This window comes from Phasianus colchicus, chromosome 10 (assembly GCF_987193195.1).
Source record: "Phasianus colchicus chromosome 10, bPhaCol1.hap1.1, whole genome shotgun sequence".
Taxonomy (NCBI): Eukaryota; Metazoa; Chordata; class Aves; order Galliformes; family Phasianidae; genus Phasianus; species Phasianus colchicus.
Genome location: NC_143445.1, coordinates 8857009 through 8879063, shown reverse-complemented (window position 1 = coordinate 8879063; position 22055 = coordinate 8857009). Strand labels below are relative to the sequence as shown.

The window sequence follows — 22055 nt, the reverse complement described above, 5'->3', positions numbered from 1 at the left end:
GGGCAGCTGCAATGGGACCTAAGCTTTCACTCATATGATAAAACACATAAGCTTAGTTTCCAGGACTAAAGAGCAGCCTGAATCACTCTCTGACTTCAAGAGAGACAACTGGTAGTTTATAGAGCACTATTTTGACACCCGTAGACATTAAAAAATTAGAAGCCTATCACAGGCTTATGTGTATCACCTTTATCTTCGTATATTCTTCCACTAGTTCCTTTATTCTAAAGGAATATTCTTATTCTAAAGAATGGTAAATCTTAAAAACAAACAAACAAACACACACACACTTATTTAATTCCTGAGAACATATCACCAGAGAAATCTTTTCACTGAATCAGACTCCACACTTAAAAAAAAATCATAAGATCTAAGAAGGCTTATTTGAGTCAAATAAGCTTATATTTAGCTACTTACTACTCAGTCAAACTAACAGAGTGAAATCACTGTTAAGATTTTAATAGGAAACAATTATCTTAAAAATGATCTTTAAAGCACACAATTGAGTTTGTTACAGTATCAGAATTTTCTTGGATGTATCGTAAGATTTTAACCTGTATGGCAGGAGATACAGATTTTTTGTTAACTGTAGCAACAAGCAGCCCTGAAAAATAGATGTGCATATACATATATATATGTTTATCTGAATTTAAGAACTCACCAATAATTTTTAGACATCCGTCTTGATGAAACTCTCCAATATCTCCAGTATGGAGCCACCTCTGCCCATTCTCATCAATAGTGAAATCTTTTCTGGTTCGTCCTTCATTTTTATAGTAGCCTACAGTCACATTTTGCCCTCCAATAAGGATCTCACCTCTAGGATATGGTTTATCAGTGTTGTAATATCCACCTGAGAATTGTTCCAGTTACCAAGAATTAAAAATACATACCAAAGCAAGAATCCCTATTACTTTTGTATTCAAATACCAACAAATTTAGTAAGCCCTTAGCCAAAGTTAGCACTTGAAAACTCAGTCGAAGTAGTTCAGTAAGACAACACTTTGTTTCAATTCCTTCCAGCATATAAACAGCTATTTAACAGGCACGCTTACAAACAGTGAAACTCAAATATATGTGGAGGAAAAAAGCCATGTCTGCACAATTTTTTTTATTTTTTGCCAGGATTGACACACACTGTCAGCCTCCTACAGGCTCACATCAAAGAAAGGAAAATTTTCAGTTTATATTTTAGAAACAAAATCCACCAAAATCTGAGGTTTCACATTTTCCCTAAATTCCTCTAAGTATTATGCAGGGGTACTCTTATGTATTGTAATACATAAGAGCTTACCTCACAGGAAATGGTCTAAACATAATTCAAATTTCATTAAATGTACTTTATACAGCTTCCACTAAACTTCCTTTCTATACATCACTGTTTTGTCTTTATTAATAATATTAGGAAGACTATTTTAAAACTTATTAATGGCAACAGAAGATATTATGCATGTGCTTTAGTTAAAGCCTACTGAATCCAACTACTCCATGACACAACACAAGACTTGCACCCTCTCCTGTACAGATGGCTACTCCAAATTGCATTACAGTGACTGGAATAAAAGCCAAAATGTAACACTATTCTTGTATTGATAGCTTCTGTCTAATGTTTTTTTAAATATAAAAAATGGTTTCAAACATAGAAACTGCTCTCCCTGATCATGTCTGTATTGGCAAAAGTAGGATAAGAAGAAAAATAGTCTTCTAGTAAGTACTACCAAGCAAAGCCCAACAGAAACTAGCTTAAAGTTCTTGCAAACACACAATCACTTAATCACATATAAAACTTCTCACCTTCTTCCCAGTTCATTAACTTGATTTCACAGCAAACCAAAGGTGCTCCCACTCTCCCTGTAGTGTAGTCCCAAACTACAATATTTAAAAAAAAAAATGGAATTTGCAGATTAAAAAAAAAAGAGTAGAAAAAAAATGTATGTTGTCATGTACTTTGTTTACTTTATTCACATATTTTATTCCTGAAGTTTAATGTATACAATAGAACACAACAAACAAGCAAAGGATATATCAAAATAATATGCATAAAACTCTTATCCAGATGTCTTTATTTAGAGGTAGCTCCAGCCACAACAACAAAGCTCTGATAAGCTGCCCACATGGATCACACTGCAGAAACTATCACAACTTTTAATAGTACTTGGATGACTTCAAAATGACAACAAATAACATTTCATTAAAACTTGAAGATTCTATGTTTTGATCCACTTTCCTGCTTTCAGTCCCCAACGCTTCTGCACCTGAGCACCTTCACAGACAGGAATGGAGATGGTGAAGGTAATGGAGAAGGTATTACTTTCCCTAAACTTCTGAAGAAACTATTACCAAAAACCACATACCAGTAATCTGTGGTCATCAAGGAACATAATACATGTTCTACAATCCAGCATAATCTAGCAATGAGCATCAGATATCCTTATCTGACTCCTAGATACATTACACCACTGCCAAAAAAAAAACCAGGAGCTCTGAGTGGTTTTGCCACCACAGAACGAGTAAAGTTTTAGGACTAAGGGGCAAATGGAATCATGAAGTTACATGAAGTTGAAGTCTGGCACAGGTTTTTTGCACTCTTTTTTTTATTACTATTATCCTCCTAATGTTTCTACACACTCACCATAATCAAAATTCATTCACTTCAGCCAGTAAACACAATGCTGCCAAGATCCCATTCACGCTATCACAAGTAAGAACACTGATTCTGTACGTAGGCCATCACAATGCGTCAAAATTAAAATGTTTCATTAATTTTTTGATGAAGAGAAATTCCCAGGATTTCCCAATTATATTTTAAGGCATAAACCAAATGAATGCACTGTCAAAGATTATCAGTGCAAAGCATGCAGCATGGATCACAGCACCCCGCGGGACCCACCAACACCAACCTTCTGTGATTGTTCCAGCTCCAGCTGATTCAGTGAGCCCATAGCCCTGCCCTACAGGGCAACAGAAACAAATGTTCATAAATCGCTGAGTCGCTGCAGAGAGCGGAGCTCCTCCACAAAGCAGGATGCGAATTTTTCCACCTAGCAGCATTCGTACTTTCCGGAAAATAAGGCTAAAATACAAAGATAAGAATATTTATTGCTTAAAAACAAAACAACAGAATATCTAATTTTGTATTTGAGATTATTTCACATGGTAAGACTTGAGACATACTTTTTGATGCCATTAAAAATAAATTTAAAATTACCTATCGCAGAGCGGGGTCGTGTAACCTTTGGAAATCTGTTCCATTTTGTAATTGTAGGCCAATATAAATAGATTTCGCTGGAAACTCGTCATTTCATTTACCTTATTCATGACATTTTTGTAGATTCGATCCATAATTTCCTAGTTAAAGAAACACCAACTCAAAAGAAATCACGCAACCAATACAATAAAAAGAAAATGATCTAGACGTTATAATACAGTTCAGACAGCCAACCACTCCCAGCTTCCACTTCCCACTTCTTCTTCCATTAGTAAAACATAACAAAACAGTAAAATTAAATGAGGAGAGCAAAAATCTGAACAGGATCACTGTTCAATCCTAGTCTGTCTGCTGTCAACTACCCACCTTCTATTAAGTATTACACAAGACAGAGTCCATTTCTCTCTTCACTACCATCTTGCACTCACATCACAAACTAGTGGGAAATCTAGCACATTGCTAAAGAAGAAAATACTTTCCTTAACAGGTCACAAAATGGAAACAATCTCTCTTCCCAGAAAAGGTTTAATGACACAAAAGGAAGTCACTGTCAAGGGCTATTTTCTTCACATGGTGGCTGTTTCCAAATCATGCATGTATTATATGTGCAGTTCTCTGTTTTTAGATATCATATATGTATGATTTATAAATAGCCTTTGTGAAGAAAGTATACAGACATGTAAATACATAGTATGTGCATACATGCAAGCATATTGTGATGAACAGAGAACTAAAATGGCAGTGTAATCCCCAAAGCTATTTAAACTTTTTCCACGCTTATGACACTTACATTGAGAATAAACATCAGCATATATAAATAAATACCAATAACATTATTTTATGTTACCTTCACACCCAAGATTCTACTTTTTATTTTTTAACAATCTATGCATTTATTTTGATGATAAAGTTTAAATTATGAATTACATTTTTAACATTGTTATATCCTTCAGCAACTTACCGGCACAGCTGCCATTAGAGTTGGTTTAAGTGTAGTAACATCACCTTTGCTTCCTTTCTTGATTTTAGAGGACTAAAACGAAGAACAAATTCATCAGCAGACACATTTCAAGACTTTTAACTTAAGAAACAAAATGACATAGCACATCTTCCAAATGATCGTTTTAATTTTCTTGTCAACAATTAAACTACCTCAGTATATCAGTCATAACTGCCAATATCCTGTTTCTTGGGATCTATAACCAAGAACTGACACGACTAATTTTTTTTCCCCCCCTCTCCGTATGGGTTTACATCAAGAACATACCTGGTCAGCCAATGTCTGAGGTGAAGAGTAACCAATGCGGCATCCATGAGACAGGCACACAAGTTCAGCACTCAGCTCCAGAACATGGGCAAGAGGCAAATAGCCAATATAAATGTCTTTTTCCCTGAAAAGAATTTTTAAGAGAGAGGTTTATACCATACCATTACAATACTCAGAACAGTTCAGAAGAACTGTAAGTGGAAGAATGCCTATGAGCTTAGGAACATACTTCAAATATGATGGGCTTTGTCTCAAAAATTGCCTAAGAAGTACTGTAGGTTTACAGCATGAATGAAGTGTGATGTTTACACATCCCAAGACCATTAAACTGCTAAAGCTGCACAGGCAACTCTGCAGATGATATTAAAATCTGCACCAAGCAGAAACAAACCACATGATGTGGCACTAGCTAAATTAGTACTGCTGAAGGCAGATTTCAACTACTCTATTGCAAGGTAGCTTCACAGGCTCTGCGTCCCATCTTGCCAGTGTACAGATGAGAAAGATAGCACACACAACACTCATAGCATTTAGCACAGTACTGGTAGATGCTCAGACATCAGTGCATAATCTGACGGGTCAAAGACAGAGCAATGTAACACTTCATAATTTACACAATCATTATATGCAGCTACCCACATGAATCCTTGGGTAAGAGTTGGCACATACCCCAGATTTGGAATCCTTTCAGCCATTCCAGTTATACCAGCAATTATGTTGCAGTGGGAGATCATAACTCCTTTGGGAATTCCTGTGGATCCACTTGTGTACATGATCACTGCAATATCAGAGGGTACAGGCCTGGCTTGCTGTTTGTTTCCTGCAATTTTCATTAAAAAAAAAAAACAAACATATAATGCATGGAAGGCCTACCAGACTGGGAGAATCTTACAAGCTAACATACTATAGCAATTGCTCTAATATAATATTTGTTACTATTGCTACTACATTTTGTTTTCATCTCAAAAGACTGTGGTCATGGTTAAAGGCCTTCATAAAGAGAAGGAACAACTTCGTATGAGCTGAGTAATACTTCCAGTGATTGCTCTAGCCTACTGAAACAATGTTTTATCTTCCATTTCCTGTATTCCTGTTGAGGACAGAGAAATGGGCAGATCTTCACTTCTCCAAAATGCCTCCCAGCTTCATATGCTTATAAAAAAGTATGCTTCACTGGTTCCAAACTGGTACAAGGTAAATCCCCATTTACAAATCTACTTTGCAATGCAGTTCCCAGAAGAGGAACAACACACTGCTTTATCTGTCGCAGTCAGGACATGGTTCTGCTGGGCCAACATGAGCTCCAATTTCCATAAACATTTAAATTCAACAGCTTTAATAGGATTAAAGTGTTTTCAAAAACTTGCACTGAAAACAAGAAAATATGAAAACAACTGTGTACTCAAAGGAAACACTGCATAATGTGCAGTACATGCAGCACAACATGTACACTCTATGAGAACAGTGAAATTTTTTTTTTTAAAGTGTACACTCACTGAACCCTGTCCATCCTGCACAGTGACCAACACAGAGGAAACAACATAATAATAAGCTCATTTACTTAATATGCGAGTAGAACATTCTTGAGCATAAATAATTACTTGTAGTATTCCGTAATTTATGAGCGGCTAACTCAACAAAGACAATGTCCTTTTATTATAATTTACAGCATACAATGTTTGAAAGACTGGAGAAAGAAGGATTAGACACCTTTTTACAAAAATCGAGAGGCCACCATGTCAGCAACAAACCTGACATTCCCCTAAACTTCAGCAGCAGATGGACTAACTGCCCATAATGCTCCTAAAACACAATTAATCCCAACATTCACGTGCTTTCAGTGGTTAAAATACTCTGAAAACACAGCAAACAAGAACAAAAAGTATTGAATACAATGAAATCTTGAGATACACCTTAAGATACTACTACTCTTCAGAGCTGAATAAAAATTTTGCTATGACAAGTTAGTTAAAACACCTAAAGTTCCATCTTCTAATTTTAAAAATGTTGCAAAGGTTAGAAATAGATCTCAAGAAATCAAGATCATAGATTGACAAATAAGAAAATGTACAATAGTTACCTAAATCTGATAGAACTTGGTCACTTTATTATATTTCTCAATCTAACAGTTTCATGGTAGTGATTTACTAATGCCTTCTGGTATAAAATGCAGAATAATTTTCTCTGTGTGGTTCAAATAACCTGTTCTCAAATACAGCTGATCATACGAATGTGTTTTAAGTTTCTGCCCTGGCCTAAATGCTTCTCCTGAACGTATTTCTTCAGCACGTGTGGTGCTTGCTTGTGGAAAAGACCATTTTTATTAAATGCATTTTATTAACTGCATAGTTTTCTGAGACCTGCAATTTCTCCAGGTTTACATAACAGTAAATCAAGTAGGATCAAATTAGGACAGATCCTACCAAACAGAAAGAAAAGGTAACTTACCACTGTCTGCCTTGGCTCCCATAGCTTGCACAGAAGCCATAGTGTGAACAATGACACCCTTGGGAAATTCTGACCATGTTGTTGGTTTGCCATCCACTGTAATAATATGTCGCAGCCGTGGAATTTGAGAAACAATTTCCTGTAGAAATTCAAACGTCAATTGTGAGGTTTGAGCAAACAAGAGAAAAAGTTATCTACTGCATACATTAAAAAAAAAAAGAGGCATAAAATATCTGAGGATTTAAGATACAAAGCATACACCTGTCTAGCTTACGTGACTGCAAAGCTTGAAGCTTTCCACATTTAGATTTGTAGGACTAATTGAACTTTCCATTTGTAAGTCTAAACATTTCTCCAACTATTTATTAATCAGGGTCTTATTTCAAGAGAAGCACACACTTAAGACTATGAAGATTAGCAGAGATTGACTATCCACTCTCACAGAACACCAAGAAGAAGAGGTCCTGGGCATCATGGAGCTCACAATAATACTTAGGTCACCACTTGATTACCATGCTATCTAACCAACACCAAGCAAAAAATATAGAAAATGTTTAAGTACTGATTAAGTAATTCAAGCAAACTATGAGTTCTAAAATGCTACCAAAGTTCTAAAGAAAGAAGACAGAATTCTCTAGCAGAAGAAATTCATTTTCTCACAATAATTATTTATGCCAGCTTGCACTATATACAGTATCGTTCCAGTAATTTAAGAGAAAGAAATATGAAGTTTGGAAAAATCTCTTTCAAAATGCAGCAATAATGCACAATTTTTTAATTAAACAACTCCCCTATGTGAATGATCTACTTCCTCACATACACTGTAGCTTAACTCAGACAAAATCATAGCTCCACCTGCTCTACCTGCATCAGCAAGGTCTCAGAAAACAGCAGGTATCCTGAACTCAGGGCTTTGCCAAATAAGCCATCACAAGTTACCGTGTGACATTTGTTTCATATACCTCTTGGCCTGGCAGTCACAACACAGGGATAAGTTACCTAAGCTGTGAGTCCTGCCAGCCTGTAGATTCCACAGCAGTTGGCCAACTGATGTGCCACAGAAGTAGCTGACACCAACCCAGTTGTACCCTCAAAATCAAAGCTTACAGAGAAAGGAGCAATCAAATCTTAGAAGTCCTCCTTATGAAAATAGATCAGTTCCAGCACATTGGAGTTTGAAACAAGGCACCTAGAACCCCTGCTGGTTAAGGCATGACATTAAAACTCTGAACTATTCTTAATGGATTGCAAGGATTTACTGGCTTAAATGAAATCAAAGTTAAATACAAATACATTTTGAGGGATTTTTTTTTTTTTTTTTTTTTTTTTTAAAGCTATACTAATGTTTCATAAGCTTTCTTTGCACTAGAAAACAGCTCTGACTCTTCAAACACTGATCTAGAGATGTAAGTCATTAATTCTCTGCTGGGAAAACATCCAAGAATAAACCAGGAGTATAATCACATTATTCATATATCACTGTTATTCATATACAGTTTATACATTTTTCTGTTCCTCGCACTTCCTTCAACAGTTAAATTTATAGGCTCTAAATTCACCCAGAAACCACAGCAGTTCTTGTGGAGGTGCTGTTTCTGACAGGACTGCAGCTCTTCAATAGCACAAAATGGTTCATCCTGCTCTCAGAAATCATCCTGGAGCCTAAATCCAACAGCTATCATTTTTTATGCTTATGAAAACAGATACAAAGACCTCATTCTATAAGAAGTCTTTGCACTACAGAACAGCAATTCACCATTTCATACAGCCACCAAACCTTTTAACAATAACGAACAGATAAACTGGAAAAAGATACAAATAATACTTTCTGACCTTCAATTTTGTTTGCATCAGCTCTTTACTAGTAATGATGGTGGTCACCTCTGTTTCATTCAGCCCATGTACTATTGCTGCACCTCCTAGGGTAGCGTACAGAGTAACAACTGAAACAAAAAAAAAGAAACTGGTGAATCTTACTTTACACTTTCAAGTACAGTTTACAAAAAAGGGCTGAGATTAACCTGCTCCCAGTTAGGCAAACAGTCAAAATATTTGTCAGCTATTACAAAGATGGTATAGTTTTGTGCTTTAAAAATACATATTACATGATTTAAATACAGCATAATTTTCAGTTAGAGTGGGAATAAGGAATAAGTAATGCATATGTGATTTTACTACTTACGCTCTAGTTACACGTATTAAAACCATATTATCCTATTCTAGATCTACTATTGCATCTTCATGGTTTTTAATCATGCATCTGTACTCAATAAATCCATTGTTTAAACAGTTGTGTTGCACACAGGAAAGAAACAACAAATATTTACTTGACTCCTCTTTTCAGAAGTGTTGTCACTAGCCCAGACCGACTGCTAATAAGAAATTATCAGCAGATTAATACCTACATTCAGTATTATGTCTGAGATTATCAGATTCCCCCATCAATTTAATAAATATAAATAAATAATAATTTAATAACCACCACAATCACTAGACACTGAACTGACATCATGACAACACAGAATAGCAAGAAAATTAAATACTTTGGAAATTGACTATTGGAAAAACTGTTTCCTGTATGTAAGGGCAGCTGATCAGTAATAGAGCATTAATCTACAGTTATTTCACACTGACTTAAAAAACCCAATTTCATTTCCTGCTACTTTTATGGGAACTGCACGAGACAAGGAAGGAAGAGATCTGGGAGGAAAGGCAGCTCTGAAAGGAAGAGAGGAATTGCTCTCAAGAAAACAAACAAACAAGGTAATGTCTTTTTTCCCCAAGCATAACACTAAACAGAGGTATAACAATTTAGTATAGCTCACATTTCAAAAATGTTATAGGATCAGATATCACGATTATTAATAACAGCAACATCAGTGCTCTACATTTTATAACATGAAGTATCTGACTTTCTTTTGTATTTCTTTTGTATGGAGTTACTCACTCAGTACAGCACAGCAAGGAAGAACTCAAAATCAGGCATTTCTTATACTGAGAAGTAAATAGTTGACCTCTATTTATTTTTTCCTTGTTCAAACAGTCTATCATAGTTCAGAACTGTTGCAGGGCAAACGCACACGCACTGTGTTTTCTTTAATTTGGTGGGAGCAAAGTCCAGAAGAGTGCCTCCACTAGTTCCCACGAGCTCTCCCTCCTTACTTCAGTGACCCCTGTTATATAAACATCTCACAGAAATTCAGCCTCCCCAGGCCAACAAGCACAACTGAGATGCCGTGCCGCTTGGAAGGAAAAGTATAATCTCTGGAATAACCATTTACATAATTACTCATCCACAAAATAAATGCATCACGGGAAAAAAAATGGAGATACACCACTTATAAGATGGAGTACTGATGTCATGAGGAGAAACAAACCAAGTGGTGACTGAGTCACTTCTCCACACTGGCACCTAAAACATTTTCAGGCACATCTGAAAGTGGTTCCAGTATTCCCTTCCCATCCCTCCCTTTTTTCCCTTGAAGACAGACCAAGATGGGATTATCTTTTGTGTTCATCTTTACACATACAATAATAAAACTGAGTATTAAATGCAAAGGGGATCTTACAATTTCTGCTACAGAAACTGATCTAATCTGAAAAAGGAAAAAAAATACAGCAATAACACTACATTTGCCAGTTCATTATACAGAACCTGGTCCTAAAGCAATAGGATTTTTTTCGCCATTTATTTCAACATAACTAGCCTGCTGAACCCATCATACCTCAGAAAGAAAAGGTAAAGTATACCTTTACAGGCTTCAGCAAATCAATTCTGACAAAAACACTTCTGCTCAAGTTTCAGGAAAGTATGACTGAAAAACAAAACCATAACCTTTCCTATTTACTTCTTTATTTGATTATACACACCCAGGTGTTGCATCTTCTCACACCACTGAACAACTCCTTGCAGATGAAGAGAGGATACATGGTAGAAAACCATTTATTTCCCCACCCACCTTATTTTTCAACTACCAATTCCACTCTGGCAAATACAAGACTGTGTTTGCCAGAGTGGGAAATACAAGACTTACATAGTCCTGTACTCTGGCAAATACAAGACTTACATAGTTTCAAAAAGACGTAAATATGACAATCAAGAACATACAGTATTTCTTATCATCAAGCCACTTGTATGTGCAATTCATAAGAATGAATCTCTCTAATTCCGAAGTATAAAAGGCTCCTCTCTAAAACCACATACAAGGCACGTGAACCTGGTCTGTTGGCGTGAATGCTGAGCACCTACCATCAGATTTAACACATTTCACACTCAAAGAATGCCATGCGAAGAGAGCAGTTGCAGTTAGCTGATGTGTTATCTGAAAACTAAGAAGTGTTAATTTAAGTAATTTAGTAATGTCTTGCCACACTATAACTTCAATAAAAACTGAATTCTATAATTCATTCAAATTGAGCAAAAGATTACGTGAATACTGCATGATGTTATCATCTGCCAATACAAAAGTCAGCCAAGTTCATGTAAGATGACACACAGCTCAGATGCTAAACATCACATCAGACAGTGTGCTGAAGCATGTCTCAACACAGGAATTTAAAACACTAATTCAACCAAATCAAAAACATATGCATAACATTCTACACATGACATCCATGTACTCACTATCTCAGATTTCTTTTCTCCAAATAACAAAATCCTCCTAGTATTTGTAAGCGTACTTCACTTCCAATGTGAAGATAACTGATGCAAGCCTTTGTGTTTTATTCCCAGGATGACCACCAGGAATCTAGCAGATTCCAAAAGTAATAAAAGGAACTGAGCAGTAAAATGGGATAAAATGCTGAACAGATGTTCTCCTATCAGCCTCTCCTCCTATGCCACGTCTTCCAACCACTCCATCATCTTGACAGCCCTCCTCTGGACTCATTTTGGTATTTCAACACAGAAGGTAACCACACAGAACCATGCGAGAACTGCTCTGTATTCATAACTCTATGGTTTAATCAAATAAACAAACTAATATTTATAGCACAGAGGGATCATTTTAGATACAATTTTGTTAGGTTTGCTTCCAAAACCAGAGAGAAATCTATGTGTGATACACTCCTTTACCATAAGTACCGTAGGTACTAAACCAGAAGTTTCTGCACATCTGGCTTTTATGACCAGGTTCTTATAAAGCAAGAACAAACATGGCATGGGCAAGAAGAGGCCTAGGCCCACAAGGAACTACAGCTTTTAGAGTGCACTATGTGAAAATAAGGAATGTTCCCCTGAGGATGTCCCGAGCACAGACTTACTGTTAGGTGAAGGACACATTAAGTCATGGTGATGAAATGGCCAATAATCCCCATACCAAACCAAGTTCAGCACTCAATAGATTTCTTAACAAGAAACTTAGTTGCTCCATGCAAAACCCTGCACTGAGGCTTACACCAAGTTTCAGCATACAGCAGCTTTCTGCCACTGGTGGAACTCAGATACTGCTGCAGCCTTTCACGTGACTGAAGCAAGGAGAAGGGAGCAGAGTGGCTTTGCATCCCACTTTGTATGGTGCTGCAAGTTGAAGCTGTGCAAGGACAGCTCCAGCCAGTCTGTCCTATTCTGCCTCTTCCTCCCTGAACAGACTCTGCTTTGCCCAATGTTAGTGGTCTCAGCAATGAAACAGCAGAGAATTAACGGATCAGGAACTAGGGGTTATTAATGCAGATGCTATCAATGAGAGAGAGAGAGAGAGAGAGAGAGAGAGAGACTGACTTTAAATAGTTTGCCAAAACTAAACATGGGAGAACAGTAACAGTAAGGTACAAGGCTGTTCTTGAGCAAAGTCTCAGATAAGCATTCCAGTTAAATTAGAATGCACTAAATGACAAAACAGACTATGAGAAAGTTGAGAGAGAACAAAAAGCAAAATGAGAAAATATACTAAATATTAAGCTTGTTATTAAGCTTAATATTTGAACTGAGGAGTAGCTTATATCTTGGAAGAGGAGTTATTAAGAAGCTTTTTAATTAGAAAGAGCTCTCCAAAATAAGTTCAAGACTCACCCATTCATTTTCAACTTTTAGAGATAATACAATAAACTAACTAAAATCACAACTGAAGAACTGACAAAATATCCAGTAAAAATAAAACTTGCACAGATTGAAGTTTGACGTCAACTCCTTAAATTGAGTCAATGAATTCATGTGTGATTTTTGTTTGTTTGTTTTCAGGAACTTGGGAATATGTACTGATTTGAGATTAGAAGAAAATAAACGTCTCTCAGAAATTCATTGAGCAATATATATTTACTGAAACCAAAACCCAGCTGCAAATGCTACAGGTTTCTCAACTCAGTAAAGTAACTACAAAGTACAGTCTCTATCTTACACAGTATTATTATTATTTTTTAAAGGGGGAAAAAAATTCTTAGTGTCCTATATAAACTTCTCTTAGTGTGTACAGTGAAGAGAGAGGTTTATTTTCACACTGTCCTCTTAGATCAAAATAAATTAAATCTTTAGGAAAGACTCATACTTACGCTGATAGTTGCACATAAAGCAGGCTTGTGCTGCAATCATCCACTCAGCTCTAGTCTCACAGAAGATAGCAATGTTTGTCTTCGGTTGCTGACCCAACACTGCTAAGCCATTTCCAAAATTAACAGCTTTGATGTATACATCTTCATATGAAAGCCAGGTGTACTTGCCAAGGATGACCTAACAAGAATAATAAATTCAATTTAAAAAACAAAAAGCCTTAACATATGTCCTCTGCAACCTTATCCATGTGAATAAGCTGCAGATGTCCAAAGCTGTTTAAATTGTAACACCGGTTTATTAATAATGAAAATATTCTTGCCAAAAATTACAGCAGCTGTGGAAGCTCCAACACAAATACTGCAACAATTCCATGCACATTACCGCCTCTGTTTTGGTTTTCACAATAGGAAAACACACAATTCCCACTGTATTTTGCAGTTCAGAAACCCTAAGAAAGGCTGTGATTATCTGACCCAAATGCCTTTGGTTTCACAAAGCTTTTTTCTCAAATAGAGTGTGACAAGTTCTAGCTAATACAAGTCTTTCTGTGCATTTGCTTTCTTAGACATCTGGACTAAGATTCTCCTGCACGATACATAGGTATTTGATCTTATGGAAGACTAACAAACTGGAAAGCACTGTATCCATGGGTTCTGACAGACAATATGAAATTCCGTTCCCTGTTTGTTCTGAAACAAACGTCAGGGGAAGAGGAACAATCTTATTGCCATGTTTTACTGCCAAACAGAAGTGGGACAGAAGATGGGAAACTGCTGGCAAATCTCAGCACTGAAAAGCCATGTGGAAAAAGTTAAGCAATCAAACTTTCCTTCTGTATGGAAAGTTGGTGCACAGTAAGGATCTGAATTTACAGTTCAGTACCTAGCAGGTTCCTGTGTGTATGCTTGTACCTTGCAGTGCCATTTTCTCACCAAGTAACAGGTTATTTAGAGGATATCCTACAAATTTACATATGTAGATGCAATACAAAGACATTTTGTACCACATTTTCAGTCTACTATTTACCTTTCTTATCTAGCTACAAGCACCCTGCCAATTTTGAACACCACCATTTTCATTGGTCAAGTATTTTAGACCTTTCCTTTGGCTAGAGAGCATTAATAATAAGTGCACACAAATACTACAAAACAAAGTCAGACAAGCAAACTTTCTCCCCATTGCCCCATTCTGTTTTTCAGATTTATCTAAGTTTTGAGGTTACAGATTGGAACACCTAACTTGGACATGTAACCACATTTCTAACAAGGCTGTATTTCCAGACTTCCTAGAAAAATGAATTTGAAAATCCCTCTTGAATTTTAACAGAAAGAAAGCAAAATTCCAATACATTTCTTTTATCAACACACTTTTTCAAGCTGCTGAAATTTACTGCTGACTGAGTTGTACTCACTGCAGCCTTGTATCCATACTCCTCATTAATGCCTACATTTAGGGAAACAACACTTCAACTCAGGACAGACACAGAAAGATGCTTGGAAACTTCAAAAGCGTTTTCATTAGAAAATATCATTTATCAAAACAAAAAAACAATACTTGCCAACAACAGCACTACCACCGAAAAATAAACAGATCTCACACATCTGCTCAAGATTCCCTGTCTTATTTACAGAAACAGCCTCACAGACAAGTAGGCTGCCCCAGAACCTTACTGAAGGAGGATCACCAGCAACTCCCCTGCTGTCCTGGCAGAGAACCACTGCAGAATGCTGCCTGGTCATGCGTGGCTGGTGGCAACCCCATGGGCACAGTGCCTGGGCACCACTCGCTGCTAACATGTCAATGGCAGGGACCTGGCATGCCAGCCACTTTAACACACTAAAGTGCTTCTTGAATGGCAACATTTTAATGTTTCAAAAACAAACAAAAAAACCCACATGTTCTCCTATCCATTAAAACTTCAATTATTTCAACTTTTAATTTGAGAAAGTCTTTTTCCCTCCCAGACACCTTGGAAAGTCTCAACAAAACTCACCAGTACAAAGCAATTTAAAGCAACACCCTTTCTACCACCATTCTCCACTTACAGAAGGGTATCAGAATTCTGCTCTTAAATAATAGCAGGAAAAAGCAGCAGGTTCTTGTTACCACTTCTGGTAGCTTTGCCAACTAGTAAATCAACAGCTTTTGGTCTTTTTCATCATCTGTGGTGTAACTTGCCAAAGTTGAAATAACAAATCACTGAACAGTAAAAAACTGATCTGAGTAACAGTTGTGATTCTTTCTCCCTTTCATTTTCTTAAATAATTTATCCTCACTGTTTAAGCCAGTTTGATACAAAGCAGTGAAAAAAGGCCCTACAAGTGCTTTGCCTTCCTGAAACAGGAGACAACCAGCAGAAAGAGAGTAACACACTGGAAGCTGCATTTCTGGAGAGCACTGGTGAGTGTGAGTCACTGAGACTTTTCTCAACCAGGCTATGTCAGGTTTTACTTTTGCTACTGCCTTCTATGTATTTAAATTCCATCTTCATTCCCTCCCTACACCCCAAGCCTCTTTCCTGTCCTCTCCCTCCACCATTAACATACCTCTTTTGTATACGTTCCCTTCTTCTACACTTCCCTGCATGCTTCCTTTGCATGATGCAGCACAGCTTATGGTTTCACACACCCTTCCCGATGTTTGAGTACCTATCTTCAAACACATCTCCCTCCTTGGCCCTTTTTGTGGAAAGTTTCTACTGTAAAGAGCTGTTAAGGTCGATGGTAAGTGCCACAATCTTTTGAACATTCACCCACACAACTTACTTTGCAGCTTTCAGAACCTCTCCCTGCTCTCACTACTGACACATGCCAAGAAAGTAACTGTCTGAGAGCTTGCAAGAGAAGGGCCAAGGAGCCAAGATTATTCAGAACTGATTAAACAGACTTGTAAAATCAAACATAAAATCAGAAGAGACAGCACCTCTCAATGTTTCCTTAGAATAGCGCGTGAGTAGAAAGACACTGCCCTCTAGTGCATCAGCTTTTAACCAGATTTCACCTGCAAGTTAGCAAAAATACTTCAATCTTATCCTTTCATGCTGGAAAATATTTAATACCACTATTGAATTAATATTGGGAAATTTATCAAATTACCAAAGAATAAGTATTTGCTGCCTGGTGAACATTTTTTAACCTGGATTGTAGGGCAGCTCTATTCTGTATATTTAAACGTGAAGCACAGTGAGCACACAGTCATAGAACTGCCCGACCTCACTGACCATTTGCAGTCTGCTGACAAATAGCTCAGAAGCCTCAAAGAATCTCAACTACAATTTGAAGCTGAACATTTTTGGAAACAACAATAAACATGAAGAATCTGACACTCTCTAAAATACTGATTACCTAGGAGCACCTATGACATTTTTTATTATCACAAGCTACCCTTGTTCTGCCCATCGCAGCCAGAACCTTCCTGCAGCCCCCAGCAGGTTTCTGCACCAGACACCCTGAGCACTGCAGCACCCCCCTGCTGCTCTTCTTGTACCTCACTGCTCATCTCTCTTGCCTCATTTTTTTTTTTTTATGAAGTGAGGAAGAGCACAGATTCTGCATTAAACTCCTGCCACCACAATGACCCAATATCTAAACTCACACTATTTTCTATCTTCGTTGTTCTGCTGCTTGTTTTGTTTGTTTGTTTTTACTTGAGTCTATGAATTTCTGCTTCTTTGGCCACTACACATGAATAGATCTTTCAAACAACAGTACAAAATATAAAGTTCCAAAAACAGTACAGATTATCTTGGATATCACTGTTTTCTAAATTGAGAAAGTACGCGAAATTAAAGATGTACATCTAGCTTTAAATAATTTTAGCTTGAAGTGGACATACACTTAGCTCTGTTAAGAAACAGAAGCTTTGTTTTAATTTGAGGGGATATTTCTTTACTCAATAAATTACTTAGGCTAATTTAGCCCAATGCAATCTGCAAATCAGAAAGCCATCTTCTAACAGGCAATGCAATTCGGTACACAGATCCATGGTCTACATTCAGAGTTGCCACTGACGTACAGATGCCCTCAGATAAGCACATAAGCCATTCCCACCACCACTCCATTCAATTTCTGAAAGGGAAAAAAATAATCAACAAGTTTTGCAGCTCCCAGAAGGTACATGAATTACATGCACAACACGTAAGAACTGAGAAGTGCCATGAACCTATTTAAAAAGCTGTACCAAATGAACCTCAGCCTTAACTTTCACCAAGAGGATCTGGGCAGCAAAGAGATCCATGGTAATGAAAGAGCAAAATCAAAGGAGAAGAACCCTGACATTAAGAGTCAAAGACACCTTGTGCAATTTTCACATTTACTCACTTGCTAAAACATGCTATGAGGTAATAAGAAATACTGTCTTCCTAATGGAGAAAAAAAATAAAGTAAAGCTACTTGCTAATTCCACAACTTGGAACAGAATAGCTTCAGGGCAAGCATGGCAATCACCATTACAATGAACTGTTGTGTCAAGCTTAGATAAAAAATTACCTAAGCTAGGTAATTCTAAGTCTAAAGACTGAAAAAATAAGTAATTTAAGTAGGTCAACATCAACATTCTTCAACCTTCCAGTATTCAGAGTATGTTGTTTGCATAATAGGAAAGGCTAAAACTCATAAGATCTTAAGCCTTATGCTACCAATCATATTTGAAGAACAGAGCACTGATCATAGGCAGACAAAATTCTGATCTATGCCCAGAAGCCTTTACTTTGCACAACAGCAACTCCTTTCTGTTTCTTTAGAGGGCATCAAAGCATGAATTAAAAAAGATTCTATATACCATTTTCTCAAAAAAAAAAAAAAAAGAGTACGTTTCTGAACTCAGTGAAAAATTAATGACTGGGAGGAAGTTTCACTAACAAATCTGTAAAGGTTTCAACACAACTAGATTTTGCCAACTCTTGTGATATGAACTGATTTATTCCTATACCAGAATTTAAAATTAGCACTGTTTAAGGACCCCTTTATTACACAGAGATAACTTTTTCTTCTGCAGGAAAACCAACCTTAACCAAAAATAGTCCTAAAAGTGCACACAATTAATAACATCTAATATAGAAGCAAAGGACTCAAACCCTTCTTTGCACATATGCGTATTCTGGTTCACTTCTTTAGGCAAAACTACATTTTTAAATGCCTCTAATCAAACACAAATCAGCAACTAACAACAGAAGCCCTGAACTTTAACGGCTACAAAAACATCAGTCTCTTGAAACAGCAGTTTTGTACTGAAATTAAACCTCCCTCTCCACACTACGATTACAGATTAGCAGAGAAGATCACCTTAAAGGAGACGGAGAGAATAAAAGTTTTCCAATTAAAGTCTGGGCAATCCCTTTCCAAGCAAAAATTCCATTAAAGACCTGAGCATGCTGGGTAAAAACTGTAAACTCTTAATTTACAGTTAACTTCACTGAAAAGGTACTTCTAAGTATCGACTACTTTTCTTTACTCCCTTTAATTATAATTTAGAATAAAACAAAGGGAAATATTTTTTGCTTGCCTAAAATAAGAACATTAAGCCACCTACACCAGCCAAATACTTAGAGTAAATAAGTAAATAAAAGGTAGCACCTATCTTTCCCTCCTCCCAACTTGCTCTGCTAGAAATGTTACAAGAGAAAGTAAATACATGGAATAAAAAGTTCTCAAAAGGCAGACTGCAAAAACCCTTACCTTTTTGAAAACCTTTCCTGATGGCTGGATTTCATCTTCCTCCTTCAGGATTTCCCGTGTTCCTAAGAGCTTTTTGTCCTTATATTTAGTTTTAGCATACTTAAAAACTTTGTCAAGTGTATCACAGCCAGGATACAGAACTGAAGCTAAGCAGTGCAGACTGTTAACAGACCTGTACGCACCCCCAGGCCTGTTATTCACAGGTCTAGCCTTAACCTGCTTGGATTTTGCTATAGCCTGCCTTGAGCCTGAAAATATGTACCAAGGAATGTACGTTACAACCGTGTACACTAAGATAATAAAGTTTATAAACTGCAGAAGAATGGGGTTGATGTTATGCTTCAACTTCATCTCGGCTCCTTGTGACAGTTACAGGGGAGAGTTTGAGACCATGGAGCAATCAGACAGGGATCCAAAAAGATCTGCAAAAACAGAAACAAGAAGTTAACAGGAAACTGTATTTGAGAGAGAATGTTTTCAAACATGCATTACAATATGTATCAGAAGTAGGCCTCTCTATGCAGAAATCAGCCAGGAGCCTTAATCTCCAACACAAACACCACAAGCCACCCATACTAAGGAAACACTCTCCTGCTGCATTTAACAGGCTACAGAGCTGTTAGTATTTGCATTCCTTTGGATGTTAAACAGTACAAACACAGAATTGTTAAGGAATTCAGGAGTTCTTTTTTTTCTTTTCCATAAATTACACATACAGCACACAACATTTCAAGACAAACACAACTCATTCACAATTTCAAAAGATTCTCTCTGATCACATTAGAACACTTGCATGTATATCTGAATAGCAATCTGCACATCCTTTGACTGTAAATGTCCGACCTCCATACAGAACAGAAGAAAACAAGTCACCTAACCATTCTGTATGAGGGAAACCTGATCGCAGGTCAGCCAACCACTGACCAGCCCAGATCCTAGCAGCAGTACTATGAAGATTGTGCAGCTTCCTCCAATGTCCTTACAAACCAGTATACTCATATACTTTTTTTTTTTTTTAGCATAGTTTATCATATCTAATGAATATAATGATGCAATGTCCTAATGTGCCCTAATGCAGAGTAAATAAATTAGTCTGTCTATCCAAAAGATCCACACAATCAACAAAATTAATTAAAATTATTGTGGCAAATCAAAGACAATTGTCATAATGGTTGAAGACGAATTTCTGCAAGTGAATGAGCTGCCCATTACAAAAATAGTTCTGCCCATAAAAGCAAAACAGTCCAACTATAATTACACATCATTCAGTTAACTCTTCAGCTGTATTGATACAACTACATGAAGAGCAATAACAAGTCAGAAAACTAATACTGATGTGTGCACAAGATGCATAGATTTGACTGTTCTTACTAAATGAACCAAGTGTCCATTCACAGGCTACAGTGCCAATCCCATACCAGTTTTGCTGATGTCTTACAACACCCACCAACTTCAAAAACCCTAATAAAAAGAAACGTTAGTAGAAAAAAAAGTTTGTCATAAAAGATAAAACCTAGTAATGGAAAGACACTTCACTATTACAAGCATTAGACTTGTACATCCTTTTGTAATCGATCCACAATCCTAAATGTGTGGGATGAGATTAATTCCATCTTTCTTCAAATCATTCACTTTCTTAGAACTCCCAGCAAAAGTATTTCTGCAAAGCACCCAGAGACTAGTATTAACTCAAGCATAGGAGCCCTTTCTTGGAGATACTTACTGGAGCAAGTAGCAGAAAGGAAAAGGAGTTTAAAGCCTAAAATGGAACAGTGTATATATATTATTTTTAAGATCAAAGGCAAAACAAGCAATGATCAAAAAAAAATCTTAAGTAGGCTAAAGGGCAAATTCAGTAATCGTTTGAAGAGACTTATGTTCTTAGGCTGTCACTGAAGGATACTTAAATGGAAATAACCACGTGCCAGACAATAAGCTGCTGTTGTCCAGAAAAATTATGGTGCTGTTGATAGCAGCACAGAACGTGACGTTTTCATGCTGAATTCTGAGTTCAGCAGACAGAAGTTTTTCAGGAGGTAACACGCTATGGGAATTGTGTCTGGCCCATCTCAGGGCAGAGGGGAGAAGACACTTTTTCCTTATAAAGCTGAAGAAGTTATTTGCGGCTATGCAGTAGAAAAGGAATTTAACCAAACTCTGTGACAAGCAAGAAATAAAGACAACTGACTTAATACCTTTTGGAAAATTCTTCTCCAAAGAAAGTCCCTGTCTGAAAAACAAGTAAGCTGTCCAGAAACATTCATTGTAGGTTGCACGGCTCTTTGCTTAGAGAGGCACTTCCAGAACAGCAGCTTTCCCTTTGATTTTGCTGATATTCAAACAGCTTTATTCCCAACTCAGAATGAGAAAGGAACCTTTTCCACTTTCTTTGGGAAAAAAAAAAAAAACAAATAAATGCACCAAGGTCTGATCTTAAGCTCTTTTTTTTTTTTTGTGGCTTATTCAAAGCGTTGCACAAAACCCAACGTTTGGAGTTGATTTCTTTGAATTGCAAATCATTAATTGTGTTAAGGCTCCATTACAACAAAAGGTCTACTTCAAACGGATTCTTTTAAAAATTAACATTTACAAAAATGTAGCTTTTCTGCTTCAAATGCTACTTTTTGTAGATTTAAAAAAAAAAAAAAAACAAGATTTTCCAAATACATTTTCTTTCCTACAGATCAGTTGAGACTCATTTCTTCTCAATGAAATCCTGTAAGGTTTGTTTGAAGATGTCCTTGAAATGATTCGTGATCATCACTCTCTTAATCCAACTACTCACAGGAAGAGGTTAAATAAACTCAACATTTAGGGGCAGGGAATGGAAAGTAAACAAGAACGGGATCCTAAGTAGGTTTAGTAAATATGGTAAGAGCCAATACCCTGAGAGAGCACCCACCGCCTTACAATGCCCACATACTGTTCTTAAGTAAGTCACTGACAAATAAAAACACATGAAGTATGTGA

General features: G+C 36.9%; 1 protein-coding gene across 3 annotated transcripts in view; it reads right to left on the bottom strand.

The window, feature by feature from the left end:
- ACSL3 (acyl-CoA synthetase long chain family member 3) overlaps positions 1–22055 on the bottom strand; it is a 41499-nt gene that overhangs the window by 5605 nt on the left and 13839 nt on the right. For all 3 annotated transcript variants that reach the window (XM_090147222.1, XM_031596386.2, XM_031596387.2), the window contains exons 2-12: positions 19086–19507; positions 13410–13587; positions 8757–8866; positions 6924–7062; positions 5145–5295; positions 4476–4599; positions 4170–4241; positions 3209–3348; positions 2901–3073; positions 1795–1869; positions 662–853 (exon numbers count right to left, since the gene is read on the bottom strand). In XM_090147222.1, the coding sequence (XP_090003348.1) occupies positions 662–853; positions 1795–1869; positions 2901–3073; positions 3209–3348; positions 4170–4241; positions 4476–4599; positions 5145–5295; positions 6924–7062; positions 8757–8866; positions 13410–13587; positions 19086–19436 (1705 nt within the window). In that variant the 5' untranslated portion in view covers positions 19437–19507. The remainder of the gene's footprint in view (positions 1–661; positions 854–1794; positions 1870–2900; positions 3074–3208; positions 3349–4169; positions 4242–4475; positions 4600–5144; positions 5296–6923; positions 7063–8756; positions 8867–13409; positions 13588–19085; positions 19508–22055) is intronic.